The sequence below is a fragment of the Crinia signifera genome, chromosome 6, assembly GCF_055691185.1.
Source record: "Crinia signifera chromosome 6, ASM5569118v1, whole genome shotgun sequence".
NCBI classification, from domain to species: Eukaryota; Metazoa; Chordata; class Amphibia; order Anura; family Myobatrachidae; genus Crinia; species Crinia signifera.
The window spans coordinates 15,935,627-15,951,408 of NC_139222.1; the positions used below are offsets into that span (position 1 = coordinate 15,935,627).

At 44.8% G+C, this 15,782-nt stretch overlaps 1 protein-coding gene across 1 annotated transcript; it reads left to right on the forward strand.

The window, feature by feature from the left end:
• The first annotated feature begins 6,075 nt into the window (after positions 1 to 6,075).
• LOC146010102 (uncharacterized) lies at positions 6,076 to 8,252 on the forward strand. Its single transcript, XM_083151020.1, has 2 exons — positions 6,076 to 6,668; positions 6,882 to 8,252. Exons 1-2 carry the CDS (start codon positions 6,401 to 6,403, stop codon positions 7,787 to 7,789), a joined length of 1,176 nt encoding a protein of 391 aa, XP_083007146.1. The 5' UTR covers positions 6,076 to 6,400; the 3' UTR covers positions 7,790 to 8,252.
• The last annotated feature ends 7,530 nt before the right edge of the window (positions 8,253 to 15,782 follow it).

Below are 15,782 nucleotides of genomic sequence, written 5' to 3' on the forward strand. Positions count from 1 at the left end.
ATACACACTGATCTTCCACACATCCCACACCAAATACACACTGATCCTCCACACATCCCACACCAAATACACACTGATCTTCCACACATCCCACACCAAATACACACTGATCCTCCACACATCCACAACAAATACACACTGATCCTCCACACATCCCACAACAAATACACACTGATCCTCCACACATCCCACACCAAATACACACTGATCCTCCACACATCCCACACCAAATACACACTGATCCTCCACACATCCCACACCAAATACACACTGATCCTCCACACATCCCACACCAAATACACACTGATCCTCCACACATCCCACAAGAAATACACACTGATCCTCCACACATCCCACACCAAATACACTCTGATCCTCCACACATCCACAACAAATACACACTGATCCTCCACACATCCACAACAAATACACACTGATCCTCCACACATCCCACACCAAATACACACTGATCCTCCACACATCCCACACCAAATACACTCTGATCCTCCACACATCCGCACCAAATGCACACTGATCCTCCACACATCCGCACCAAATGCACACTGATCCTCCACACATCCGCACCAAATGCACACTGATCCTCCACACATCCCACAACAAATGCACACTGATCCTCCACACATCCCACACCAAATGCACTCTGATCCTCCACACATCCCACACCAAATACACACTGATCCTCCACACATCCCACACCAAATACACACTGATCCTCCACACATCCCACACCAAATACACACTGATCCTCCACACATCCCACACCAAATACACACTGATCCTCCACACATCCCACACCAAATACACACTGATCCTCCACACATCCCACAACAAATACACACTGATCCTCCACACATCCCACAACAAATACACACTGATCCTCCACACATCCCACAACAAATACACACTGATCCTCCACACATCCCACACCAAATACACACTGATCCTCCACACATCCCACACCAAATACACACTGATCCTCCACACATCCCACACCAAATACACACTGATCCTCCACACATCCCACACCAAATACACACTGATCCTCCACACATCCCACACCAAATACACACTGATCCTCCACACATCCCACACCAAATACACTCTGATCCTCCACACATCCCACACCAAATACACACTGATCCTCCACACATCCACAACAAATACACACTGATCCTCCACACATCCCACACCAAATACACACTGATCCCCCACACATCCCACACCAAATACACACTGATCCTCCACACATCCCACACCAAATACACACTGATCCTCCACACATCCCACAACAAATACACACTGATCCTCCACACATCCACAACAAATACACACTGATCCTCCACACATCCCACAACAAATACACACTGATCCTCCACACATCCCACACCAAATACACACTGATCCTCCACACATCCCACACCAAATACACACTGATCCTCCACACATACCACACCAAATACACACTGATCCTCCACACATCCCACACCAAATACACACTGATCCTCCACACATCCCACACCAAATACACACTGATCCTCCACACATCCCACACCAAATACACACTGATCCTCCACACATCCCACACCAAATACACACTGATCCTCCACACATCCCACAACAAATACACACTGATCCTCCACACATCCCACAACAAATACACACTGATCCTCCACACATCCCACAACAAATACACACTGATCCTCCACACATCCACAACAAATACACACTGATCCTCCACACATCCACACCAAATACACACTGATCCTCCACACATCCCACACCAAATACACACTGATCCTCCACACATCCCACACCAAATACACACTGATCCTCCACACATCCCACACCAAATACACACTGATCCTCCACACATCCCACACCAAATACACACTGATCCTCCACACATCCCACACCAAATACACACTGATCCTCCACACATCCCACACCAAATACACACTGATCCTCCACACATCCCACACCAAATACACACTGATCCTCCACACATCCCACACCAAATACACACTGGTCCTCCACACATCCCACACCAAATACACACTGTTCCTCCACACATCCCACACCAAATACACACTGATCCTCCACACATCCCACAACAAATACACACTGATCCTCCACACATCCCACACCAAATACACACTGATCCCCCACACATCCCACACCAAATACACACTGATCCTCCACACATCCCACACCAAATACACACTGATCCTCCACACATCCCACACCAAATACACACTGATCCTCCACACATCCCACAACAAATACACACTGATCCTCCACACATCCCACAACAAATACACACTGATCCTCCACACATCCCACAACAAATACACACTGATCCTCCACACATCCCACAACAAATACACACTGATCCTCCACACATCCCACACCAAATACACACTGATCCTCCACACATCCCACACCAAATACACACTGATCCTCCACACATCCCACACCAAATACACACTGATCCTCCACACATCCCACACCAAATACACACTGATCCTCCACACATCCCACACCAAATACACACTGATCCTCCACACATCCCACACCAAATACACACTGATCCTCCACACATCCACAACAAATACACACTGATCCTCCACACATCCCACAAGAAATACACACTGATCCTCCACACATCCCACACCAAATACACACTGATCCTCCACACATCCCACACCAAATACACACTGATCCTCCACACATCCCACACCAAATACACACTGATCCTCTACACATCCCACACCAAATACACACTGATCCTCCACACATCCACAACAAATACACACTGATCCTCCACACATCCCACACCAAATACACACTGATCCTCCACACATCCCACACCAAATACACACTGATCCTCCACACATCCACACCAAATACACACTGATCCTCCACACATCCACAACAAATACACACTGATCCTCCACACATCCACAACAAATACACACTGATCCTCCACACATCCCACAACAAATACACACTGATCCTCCACACATCCCACAACAAATACACACTGATCCTCCACACATCCCACACCAAATACACACTGATCCTCCACACATCCCACACCAAATACACTCTGATCCTCCACACATCCACAACAAATACACACTGATCCTCCACACATCCCACAACAAATACACACTGATCCACCACACATCCCACACCAAATACACTCTGATCCTCCACACATCCCACACCAAATACACACTGATCCTCCACACATCCACAACAAATACACACTGATCCTCCACACATCCACAACAAATACACACTGATCCTCCACACATCCCACACCAAATACACTCTGATCCTCCACACATCCCACACCAAATACACTCTGATCCTCCACACATCCACAACAAATACACACTGATCCTCCACACATCCACAACAAATACACACTGATCCACCACACATCCCACACCAAATACACACTGATCCTCCACACATCCCACACCAAATACACACTGATCCTCCACACATCCCACACCAAATACACACTGATCCTCCACACATCCACAACAAATACACACTGATCCTCCACACATCCACAACAAATACACACTGATCCTCCACACATCCCACACCAAATACACTCTGATCCTCCACACATCCCACACCAAATACACTCTGATCCTCCACACATCCACAACAAATACACACTGATCCTCCACACATCCACAACAAATACACACTGATCCACCACACATCCCACACCAAATACACACTGATCCTCCACACATCCCACACCAAATACACACTGATCCTCCACACATCCCACACCAAATACACACTGATCCTCCACACATCCCACACCAAATACACACTGATCCTCCACACATCCCACACCAAATACACACTGATCCTCCACACATCCCACACCAAATACACACTGATCCTCCACACATCCCACAACAAATACACACTGATTTTCCACACATCCACAACAAATACACACTGATCTCCCACACATCCCACACCAAATACACTCTGATTCTGTGCATATGTTCATCAAATTCTATCATTTTGACACCTTTGCCTTAGCAGATGCTGCTTTCAGGTAAGGGGTCTTCAGAACAGCTCAGGAGCGTTCCCAGCCATAAAGGGACAGCTTTGTGACATCCCATAGTCCCAGAATCCACCATGGGCTGAAAGGCAAAAAGAAGATTTGGTACTCTTTACCTAACACGGCGCCCACATTTATGCCTGCCCGCGACGCGACCGACGCGATGCCCACGATTTCCCATTGAAACCCATGTTAAACATGGAAATCGCGTCGGTCGCGGCCAGCCATAAATGTGCACACGATGGCCGCGACGCGATGCCCCCGATTTGCCATAGGAATGTATGTTAAAAGGCCCGATGGACACGATTTTTATGTCAAATGCCTCAATGCCCGCGATTTCCACATAGGAATCAATGTTAAATGGGCCTTAGAGCCCAAATAGCCACAATTAACCCTTAAATGTCCCCCCAAATTTTTTAACGCCACCCCACGATCCACGCCAACCCGAAGCGTGGCGAGCGCAGCGAGCCCGCGAGGGGCGGCGGTACGCGTCCTCCGACCTTTTCATGCCCTACTATCCACGTCGGGGTGGAGTTGAGAATAGAATAGTGTGGCGAGCGCAGCGAGCCACCGAAGCGCGGCGAGCGCACGCGGATACCTTCACAGTTATACGCGTCTCCTCGCGGGCTTCACAGGTGTCTGTGGCGACGCGGACACCTGTGAAGTCCGCGAGGGGACGCGTTTACCTGTGAAGGTATCCGCGTCCCCTCGCGGGGCTCGCTGCGCTCGCCACGCTTCGGGCCTCGGTGGCTCGCTGCGCTCGCCACACTATTCTATTCTCAACTCCACGCCGACGTGGATAGTAGGGCATGAAAAGGTCGGAGGACGCGTACCGCCGCCCCTCGCGGGCTCGCTGCGCTCGCCACGCTTCGGGTTGGCGTGGATCGTGGGGTGGCGTTAAAAAATTTGGGGGGACATTTAAGGGTTAATTGTGCCTATTTGGGCTCTAAGGCCCATTTAACATTGTTTCCTATGGTAAAATCGGGTCCATTGAGCCATTTAACATGAAAATCGTGTCCATTGGGCCTTTTAACATTGATTCCTATGGCAAATCGTGGGCATCGCGTCGTGGCCATCGTGTGCACATTTATGGCCGGCCGCGACGCGACCGACACGATTTCCATGTTTAACATGGTTTTCAATGGGAAATCGTGAGCATCGCGTCGCGTCCGGGCACCTTTAGCCCGCACACGACGCGACCGACGCGATTTTTTACCTCACGATGCCCACGATCAAGATCGTGGGCGCCGTGCTAGGTAAAGAGTACCGAAGATTTTTGTCTTACCTGTAAAATCCTTTTCTCTGAAGCCATGTTGGATGCTGGGCACCTGCCCTTACACCTCTGTCTGGGCAGAGTTCTGCTAGCTTTGGACACAGTCAGGGGAGTGTTATGCTTGTGCTCGGTGCGTGTTCCTCTGTGTGGTCTTCTCTCCTATACCAGTTACTCAGCTTGTTAAGTTTTACTAGTTCCTGAGGACATGGGGGAATAGGGTTGGAGGAGCCTAACTCCAGAACTTAACTCCGTGATGCCTGGGTCCTCCAATCCCCACCATACCCATAATCCCAACATCCACCATGGCTTCAGAAATAAGATTTTGCAGGTTAAAATTAAAATTTTCTGGTTTATCCTCCATCAACCTCTTCCTGAGATGATCTGGATCTACTAGACATAGTTCTGTGGATTTACTTGGATCTGCTCTGTCGTCTCCAGAGACTATTCTAGTGCAGGGTGACTGGCTCCTGACTGGGCGTCCACACATTCCTCTGATCATACCTATGTACACAGACCATGAAGAAAAGGGAATGAATCCTGGTCTTGTCTGTAACATAGATTGGGGACACTGAGTAGGTCTAGAGACCAGTTAGATCCAGAATATAACGAATAGCTCTGAAAGCAAAAAGGTATATGAAGTCTTCCCTGCATTTAATTAGGATTTACCATGGGTGCAGGTCAGTGTTTGGGTGGACATTGGGGTTGGACATCACTGATAACGAGGCTTCCAGTCCTGTGACGATGGCAGGGAAATGTTACTGGCCAATGGCTGCTGTCCTGTTGGTGATGTCACAGTGACTGGGTGGTTGCATTGTGCATTATTAAGGCGGGTCTGTTCTAGGTGATTTATTTTCTCTTTTCACCAACAGTCAGATTTGCTGTAAGTACATTTAGAATTGTAATAAAGTGTTTAAAAATGACTGATACAATGACAATCTGCTCCTCAGTGTAAGATCAATGTTTTTATTTCCGTACAATTTATTTTATTCCTGGCAGATGAATACAGAAGGATGCATATCGTTCCAGACAATAAAATAGAAGATACCATCATACGAGATTCTCCAGGAGAAAACACCATTATCTCAGATATACATCCAGTGCTTTATAGTGCAAATTCATCATCTGGTCCTTCATCTCCAGGGGAATCTACTCCTAATAACTCTGCCATTGTTACACGTAGTACAGGTCATACAGCGGATACAGGCTTTCCATGTTCTGAGTGTGGAAAATGTTTTACACGGAAATCATATCTTCTTATACATCAGATAAGTCACACAGGTGAGAAACCATTTCCATGTTCTGAGTGTGGAAAATGTTTTACACGGAAATCATATCTTCTTATACATCAGATAAGTCACACAGGTGAGAAACCATTTCCATGTTCTGAGTGTGGAAAAAGTTTTGCATGGAAATCAGCTCTTGTTATACATCAGAGAGTTCACACAGGCGAGAAACCATTTCCATGTTCTGAGTGTGGGAAATGTTTTGCAGATAAATCAGTTCTTGATAAACATCAGAGATGTCACACAGGTGAGAAACCATTTCCATGTTCTGAGTGTGGAAAAAGTTTTGCATGGAAATCAGCTCTTGTTCTACATCAGAGAAGTCACACAGGTGAGAAACCATTTCCATGTTCTGAGTGTGGAAAAAGTTTTGCATGGAAATCAGCTCTTGTTCTACATCAGAGAAGTCACACAGGTGAGAAACCATTTCCATGTTCTGAGTGTGGGAAATGTTTTCCTCACAAATCAGCTCTTGTTATTCATCAGAGACGTCACACAGGTGAGAAACCATTTCCATGTTCTGCATGTGGAAAATGTTTTGCGCAAAAATCAGTTCTTGCTGTACATCAAAGAAGTCACACAGGTGAGAAACCATTTCCATGTTCTGAGTGTGGGAAATGTTTTGCAGATAAATCAGTTCTTGATAAACATCAGAGATGTCACACAGGTGAGAAACCATTTCCATGTTCTGAGTGTGGAAAAAGTTTTGCATGGAAATCAGCTCTTGTTCTACATCAGAGAAGTCACACAGGTGAGAAACCATTTCCATGTTCTGAGTGTGGGAAATGTTTTGCAGATAAATCAGGTCTTGATAAACATCAGATAAGTCACACAGGTGAGAAACCATTTCCATGTTCTGAGTGTGGAAAATGTTTTCCTCACAAATCAGCTCTTGTTATTCATCAAAGAAGTCACACAGGTGAGAAACCATTTCCATGTTCTGAGTGTGGGAAATGTTTTGCAGATAAATCAGGTCTTGATAAACATCAGAGAAGTCACACAGGTGAGAAACCATTTCCATGTTCAGAATGTGGAAAATGTTTTACGCATCAGTCAAGTCTTCTTAGCCATGAGACACAATGCCAAAACAGTAGAAGAGGCACAGGCATTTCTTAGAGTGGTTTTTCTAAACTCTTCAAGAAGCTGCAGTGAAACGCGTCAGGGTGCATTGACCAACTTGCTACATCTGTGTCTGCGCTTGGACCAGTATCTGGATTCTGATGCTGTTGGAACCATAGAGACTGCACAAACTACTCCTGATTCAGGTTATTGGCACATATCTAACCACTGTGACTAGTGACGAACCACCAAATGAACATTTATCTATAAGGACACCTGGGACTCTCCTCCTGTTAGATTAGAGAATTGTGCTTGGAATACAAAGAAAGTAAGTGATACTATGGAGAACGTGACGCCGGCACTGTATAACATGTCATTTGTATGCACACAAACATTTGTACAATAAAATAATCTTTCTCTTGTGAGATCATCACGTCGCATCTGGAAACAATAAAATAACTATGGAACCTAAACAGATCGGGCATCAATGGATAAACTAAAAGTCAAACCCAACCCCGACGGATCAGCACAAAAAATCGGGGGAATATTGCCCAAAATCGGATATGTCTGACATACGCTCCGGCATGCAGTCCTGTGCGCATCGGAGTTGGAGGTCGGACGGCTGACCATAAGATGGGTCAGAATTGGACCCATCAGCGGGGCATCACGGGTGCTTTTTTAGAACCCACAAAGTGTGTCGCATCTCATCAGGTCCAAAGGTGTGTGTGCCAGCAGTGCCACCACTGGCACACACCTGTAGTCTGCAGAGCAGGGAAGCGCCGGGCAGGAGAGACAATCTCCTCACTCTGCATACTCCAGGGAACAGGCTGCACCGGTAGCTGCGGGAAGCCAGGAGACTTCAAAGCTCCCATTCAAATGAATGGGAGGCTGGTGATTGGCTGAGGGCTCTCCCAACCAATCAGCAATCAATCAACCAATCTGGTCCTTAAGACACTTTTGGGAGCCTTTAGAGAGATGGGGAATAAAATAGCACAGCAAAAGTGATCAGGGTCAAACTTATTAGGGTGTGAGACTCAGAAAAATATTATGGGAGACTTTTCCCATTTTTTAAAGCAGCAATCATTTACACTGCAAAACCAGGGTGATTTTGCCATGTCACTGATTGCCTCCTTAAAAGAAAAATGGGAAATAATCTCTGACTTTCTGATTCTCACACCCCTGATTACATTTGTCCCTCGGCGTAGAGTATAAGCGAAGAGACCTGGCGGAGCCACTACATTAGAAGATGGTAAACCATTTCAGTTTTCTGTGTGCAAGAAATGTTCACAGAGATCTTTGTGCACAGTACAGAAGTCATACAGGTGTGGATCTGGTTTTATGCTTTGAGTGTGAGAAATGTTTTATACAAAAATCATTATTACACATCATGGGGGGGTATAGTAAGAAACCTTATACCAATAAATGACTCTAGAATAGAGGGCAAAGACAGCTACATTGTGGAGGAAGTTAGGAAGAAGGGAACAAGATATACGAAAGGTGTAAGAAACACACAGCCAAATACAAATATTGTCCATGCTACTGATTTATCATTTTAGGAACCTTCTGCAACAGGTAACATGACAAGGGCAAAGGAAAAACGAGATCTGAAATGCCTTTATCTGAATGCTAGGAGTGTAACTGGTAAAATGGGGGATCTAGAGACCTTAGTTTTGGGTGTTAGCATGGGGAAGGATACCTGGGCACTAGTACCAATCCCATTATAATTATCAATTGTCAACAGTAATTGTAAAGAATCCACAGTATTGGCATTTGTGTTCCTGGGCCCTGATAAATGATGTGGAGGTTCTCCCCTGAGAGTAACTAAAGGTATAAAGGAAGAAGAAAAAAGCGCTCTCTGTTTGGGGGCACGCTTATTAAACGGGAACGTATAATTATATATGTACAACAGTTAGGGAACAGGCGCTCCTCCGGTGTAAGGGAGAATATAAAGCACAATCCGGGGCTAATTTCACCCAAACCAAAAGAAGGTATAAGCACAAGAGTCCTTTTGGTAATATTTATTAATAGTCCTTAATGCGCATTTCACCGTGGATCTTCAGTGGTTTCTCAACACACCCAACGCGTTTCGTCCTTACGGAATTCATCAGGGGTCATCAATTTCTAAAAGTTGAACACAACACATGTTTCACATACACTTATGCTGTAAATTGATAATGTGCAACCAACCTTTTATATATACATATATATATAGACAACTTGAGGAAGGCACTCCAAATACAGATCCACAGTAATTGCCGGGGTGCTGCACGCAGGGTGAGTATGTAGACAGTGATATCGTGGCACTCTCTCGGTCTTTCAAAAAGAAGCTCAGTACACAAAGTACAATACATGGTACTTGTGTATTTTGGCGGCGCCCATCGCATCACATACCATAACACATACGATGGTATGCGATGCGACGCGATATCGTACGATAGTGCACGATGGCATACAATTTTGAAATTGTATGCCATTGTACATGGCATACGATGCCATACGATGCGATTAAACATTGTATAAGCACCCTAATGGGTGCTTATACAATGTTAAGCACCCAAATGGGTGCTTACAATGTTAAATGCACCCCCACGCCACCCCCCACTATAAACGTGAACCCGAAGCGTGGCGAGCGCAGCGAGCCCGCGAGGGGCGGCGGTACGCGTCCTACGACCTTTTCATACCCCCACTATCCATGTCAGCGTGGAGTTGAGAATAGAATAGTGTGGCGAGCGCAGCGAGCCACCGAGCCCGAAGCGTGGCGAGCGCACGCGGATACCTTCACAGGTAAACGCGTCCCCTCGCGGGCTTCACAGGTGTCCGCGTCGCCACGGACACCTGTGAAGCCCGCGAGGGGACGCGGATAACTGTGAAGGTATCCGCGTCCCCTCGCGGGGCTCGCTGAGCTCGCCACACTATTCTATTCTCCACGCCGACGTGGATAGTGGGGGTATGAAAAGGTCGTAGGACGCGTACCGCCGCCCCTCGCAGGCTCGCTGCGCTCGCCACGCTTCGGGTTCACGTTTATAGTGGGGGGTGGCGTGGGGGTGCATTTAACATTGTAAGCACCCATTTGGGTGCTCAAAAGCACCCTTTAGGGTGCTTATACGATTTTTGGTCGTATAGGGGTTCAAAATCGCATCGCATGCCATCGGGTGCATGGCATGCGATGCGATCTGTTCGTCGTACGACGGACATCGGGGGCGCCGCTAAAATACACAAGTACCCAATACATATATATATATATCGGTGTCGACCTGGCACTCCTGTGGTTGGGTACAGCTCACCCTGGTGCCCTCAGGATCAATTCTGTAGAAATAGGTAGAAGCAGACAGCGGCACTCAAAAGGGATTTTTCAATGGTGTAGTTTACAGAAAACGGCAAACCAACGTTTTGGGGTCTAAGTCACCCCTTTGTCAAGGTGTATGTGCAAACGAGAACCTCTAAATGTGCTTACCTTATATAACAAAGTGAATCATGTCAGATCGCGCCACTCAGCCAGCGTGTGCGCTGGTGCCGGAAAACCGGAAGTTAAGGGGAGTGTGTCTCTCAGCGGAGTTCCTGTAAAGTGCACCGCATCGGTATGTGCAAGCTTCACCGGTGTCATGGTTACTAGCATGGGTGGAATTACAGTAATCGGCAACCAGGGCTTTCTCGCTGTGTGGGGCGGTCTGTAACAAAACCAAAATAAAACATGCTATTATACAGACATTAATATAGACCATAATGTAAAGTCCACCATACTGGACCGAGTGTAACAACTAGTGATTTAAGAAAGATGCACCAATACAGGCGCAATGGTATAAAATCAGTACATTAAAATCGTGATATATATATATATATAGGTGGACTGAATAGTCAATAAAAGGTGATAAAAGGAAAACGTGCTGGACTGCCACAGGACCTATATAAATCAGCGTCAAATAGCCTAACTGGATAATATCTGCATAGTCCCTGTTCAATCGGATTGACACAAAGGTCATACTCTAGTGGTCGTTAGGTCACCAAGACTAACACAGGCTGTGACAGGACACCTGTTCCGTCACTATAATAAAGTGTCTGGAACTAGGATATCTGTATGTAAACTCTGTACATTAAATGTAACGGTCTAATAATAAGTTCAAGGCTGGTGCGACTCAGCAAAGGTAAAGGGATAGAAAGAATTAACGCGGAGGAAGTAAAAGCACACAGTATGATGTCATGGACATTCTAGAATATAAATGCGGAAAAGGAATTCCAAGGAGTAGTTCCAGGGAATATACAGGCACTTGACAAGATCTGTCCCTCTAAATGTTAGCTGCTGCTCAAAGAGGGGGGATAGTCAGTCCCCACCAAAAGAAACCAACACCAATCACGCTCAAGGTGAGAGAGCAGCGCTAAGAAACAATTTACACACAACTGTTTAGTACAATGTAGAAAATAATTTTACTGAATAAAATCAAAACATAAGCATAAAATCATCAAAATGCAGAGACAATTGCCGGCTGACATGTAAAAAGGGTTCTTCACATCACAGGAATGAATTTCAATGTGGATTGGGCCCAGTTGTGATGTGTATAATGGAAAATTCCAGGGGGGGTGTGGGGGGAGAGAAGAAAGGTAGTCACAGGTAAGTGCACTTTACCAGTTGGTCGGAGCTCTTGATGTCCAATGGTTTCCACTCAGGTGGTATTGTAATCCTCACAATGATATACGGCACTTGTTCAGCCGTTGGAGGAGAGTCACCTTCCGCTTTATGGTGGTACCCCTCGTCTGTTTGAGCTTTGAGGGGAGGGGGGTTGTAGATGGGAGGAGGAGGGATTTTGGCACCCCAATGGAATCCAAAAAGCGGTGTCCGCCGAACTGGAAGAGAATGACTTGGTTGGTGATAATTTACTCACTTAGACAATGTCCTCCATGGGTGGCAAGCTGGAATTATGCTGCTGGATGTTGGGAGGAGGAGTATCCACCATGCAGCAGGTGGGATGAATTCCCTGGATGGGGGGACACAGTGAATCCGTAGGTGATGGTGCACCTCGAGTGGGTAGGTCCAATAGGGGTAAGGGGGACCACACGTAAGGTCCTGGAGGTGAAGAACATGTAGTCCACTTGACGCGTTTCACTGCCAACTGCAGCTTTATCAAAGGTGTCTAGCAGTGACTCAAGTATGGGTATATATACCCTCCCTAATGGGCCAATGATCAGCATGTGTGTGTACAAACAGTAACATGAATATGCACAATATCCATAAAATCAATTAAATTACAATATAGCAAGAGACAGATGCATAATATTAAACACAGAATCTGCAATAATAACAAAAATACCTAAAAAAGGTAGGGAAGTGGTATGGTATGCAAATCAGAATGGTCACGTGACTGTTCATTAAGCATAAAAGGCGTTTCTAAATAACTTGCAGGGTATATCTAGACTGGTGGCCAATCATTGTGGCACATCCAGAGTAATAGTTATATACAGTAGAATTTAGTGGGCTTAAAGGAAAGTGGTGAATGATTCGTCCTGTGGAACGCATATGCATTCCAAATAGCGTTTTACTATTAGTTCCGCCATCATACCGGAAGTATTTGGCAGACGGCGGGAATTGGAGTGAGTAGTATAGGAGTATAATGGGAGGCAATTGTTTGATGTACATTGCCATCCCATAGAAAGGTCCCGGGCTTCATACCCATCGTATCCATAGGGGTGCAGAGGTGATTGGACTCTAGATTAGTCACATGATTCGTCCCGAGCAAATCAGAGACCATGTGTAAGTATTTATATGGTAGTTTATAGTGAGAGAGATTTGTCAATGAACAGTTTAAATAGCGATCACGTGACCAGACTGATTTCTAACAACAAAAAGTAACAAAATCAAGTTAAAAGATAGCGGATGTTATATAAAATAAGACAATCAGTTATATAGCGCAGGTGCGCTCCATATCACGTGTACAGACCATTGAAAAATTAGTATGAGGAACAAATACATTTTATCCAGAGTATTGTGAAATGGTTAATAGTTGGAAATAGAAATAGAGAGAATGTCAATTTTATCTGGCAGCAAATTTATAGCTAATCAGGAAAGAATGTTTATAAGTTGTAAGAAGTATACACAGAGACAAGGGAAATAGAATGGCTAAAGATAATTATTTTATATAAGGAAAGATATATAATAAAAAATAAGGAAAAAAAAATGAAATACAGTATGTGTAATATATATGTACAATTGGATAGGGAATTGATCAATAATTATGAAGATCATATTAACTTGAATGTAGCAGTAGTATAACATCCATAGATAGTGGGACATAAATGGATAGTCTAGATCTGGGGTAGCCAACCCTGGTCCTCGAGAGCTACCAACAGTGCATGTTTTGCAGGTCTCCTCACAGAATCACAAGTGAGCTAATTAGCTCCATCTGTGTATCTTTTAAAATGTGTCAGTGATTAATGAGTGCAGCTGTGCAGCAGCTAGGTTGTCTGGAAAATGTGAACTGTTGGTAGCTCCCGAGGGCTAGGGTTGGCTACCACTGGTCTAGATGCTATCCTAAAATTAACAAGGAGCAGTGACAAATATGCAACATGATATACCAGACTTAAGAAGCTAAAGCACAATATTTAGTTCCATTGCTTCGTTAAGACCTTTAGGGAACAGACAGTCCATCTTAAAGGTCCAAAAGATTTCTTGCCTGCAGAGGGTGCGAAATCTATCGCCGCCCCTTTTGGTTGGGGGTACATGTTCAAGACCAGTCAGTGTGAGATCCTTCGGATCATAGTTATGACACCTAGAAAAGTGCCGGGACACGCTGTGCAGCAAGGAACCTTTGAGGATATTCCTACGATGCTCAAGGAATCGTGTCCTCAGAGGCCGTGTTGTGCGCCCCACATATTTTAAGTCACAGGTACATTTCAGTAAGTAGATGGTAAAGGGCGTATTGCAGTTAATAAAAACCACGGACCTTTAAAGTGTCATAGATGTGTTCACGACCAACATTTTATTAGTAATGTAATTACAAGTAATGCATTGTGTTCTACCACACTTGTAGCATCGTTGGTTTAACGGGTAACCAATTGGTGGTTAAAGTATGTTTATCTTGGGAGTCTCGGAGACAGCTGGGGGCAAGAAGGTTTTTCAAGGATTTATTTTTACGACAAATGAAGGACGGGCGTGAAGGTAGCACATTCCTCAAAATGAAATGTTTTTTATTTATAATCCTCCGTATCTCTACATAATCTTTATTAAAGGTGGAGATGAAGGAAATTTCACAGGGATTTAGATGACTATCAATCAATGTGAGAAATTATCGTCTCAAACACAGACAGCCCACCCAAGGTAGGACAAATAACTATAAATACAGATCTAGATTCAATGATAATAGGAAACAGTCAGAAAAGATAAGGGACTCTAATGTTTATGATCCTCCTAAATATAGGAGAGGGAGTGCCCGTGAGAATAATGGCGGGTATACCCCCTCACCCAATACCAGGAACCATCAGTACAAGCATAATGCACATTCTGAATCTAATTATCAGCCGTTAGGGGCTACACCAAAAATTAACTATAAAACAACAATAAAAAATAACAGAGGACCTATAACGGATCATCATCATTTTTTAGGATCCCGCCAAAATTGGGAGACGGGGAGACATCAGGGGGAGGGGACCCCAAAAAAAAGGAGGCGATCAAGCGTAGAGGAACTAGAGGAGGAAAGAAGACCCAATATAAGAAACTAAAATTGGCTAAACCTCCCCCATCCAACATATTTTATATTTCATCAAGAGAACTTAGTAAAACAGAAATGAACTTACTAGGGAAAGGTTTAAAACTCTCGCCCTCTACTGAAGCCAATATTTTCAATTTATTTATTGTACTTAATCGCTATGTCCGAACTCTCTGTAGACAGAGATACTTTTTTTCTCAAAGACAGCAAAAAAATTAGGATTCATCAGCCCCTATCCTACTTAACAGTGGGGATCTGACCAGCCTTGATATCCTGGCGGATCTTTGGTTAGAAAGTAACAATTCTCCTAAAAAACTTTTTTATGTTGACAAATCTAAATTAAAACAAAAGTCAGA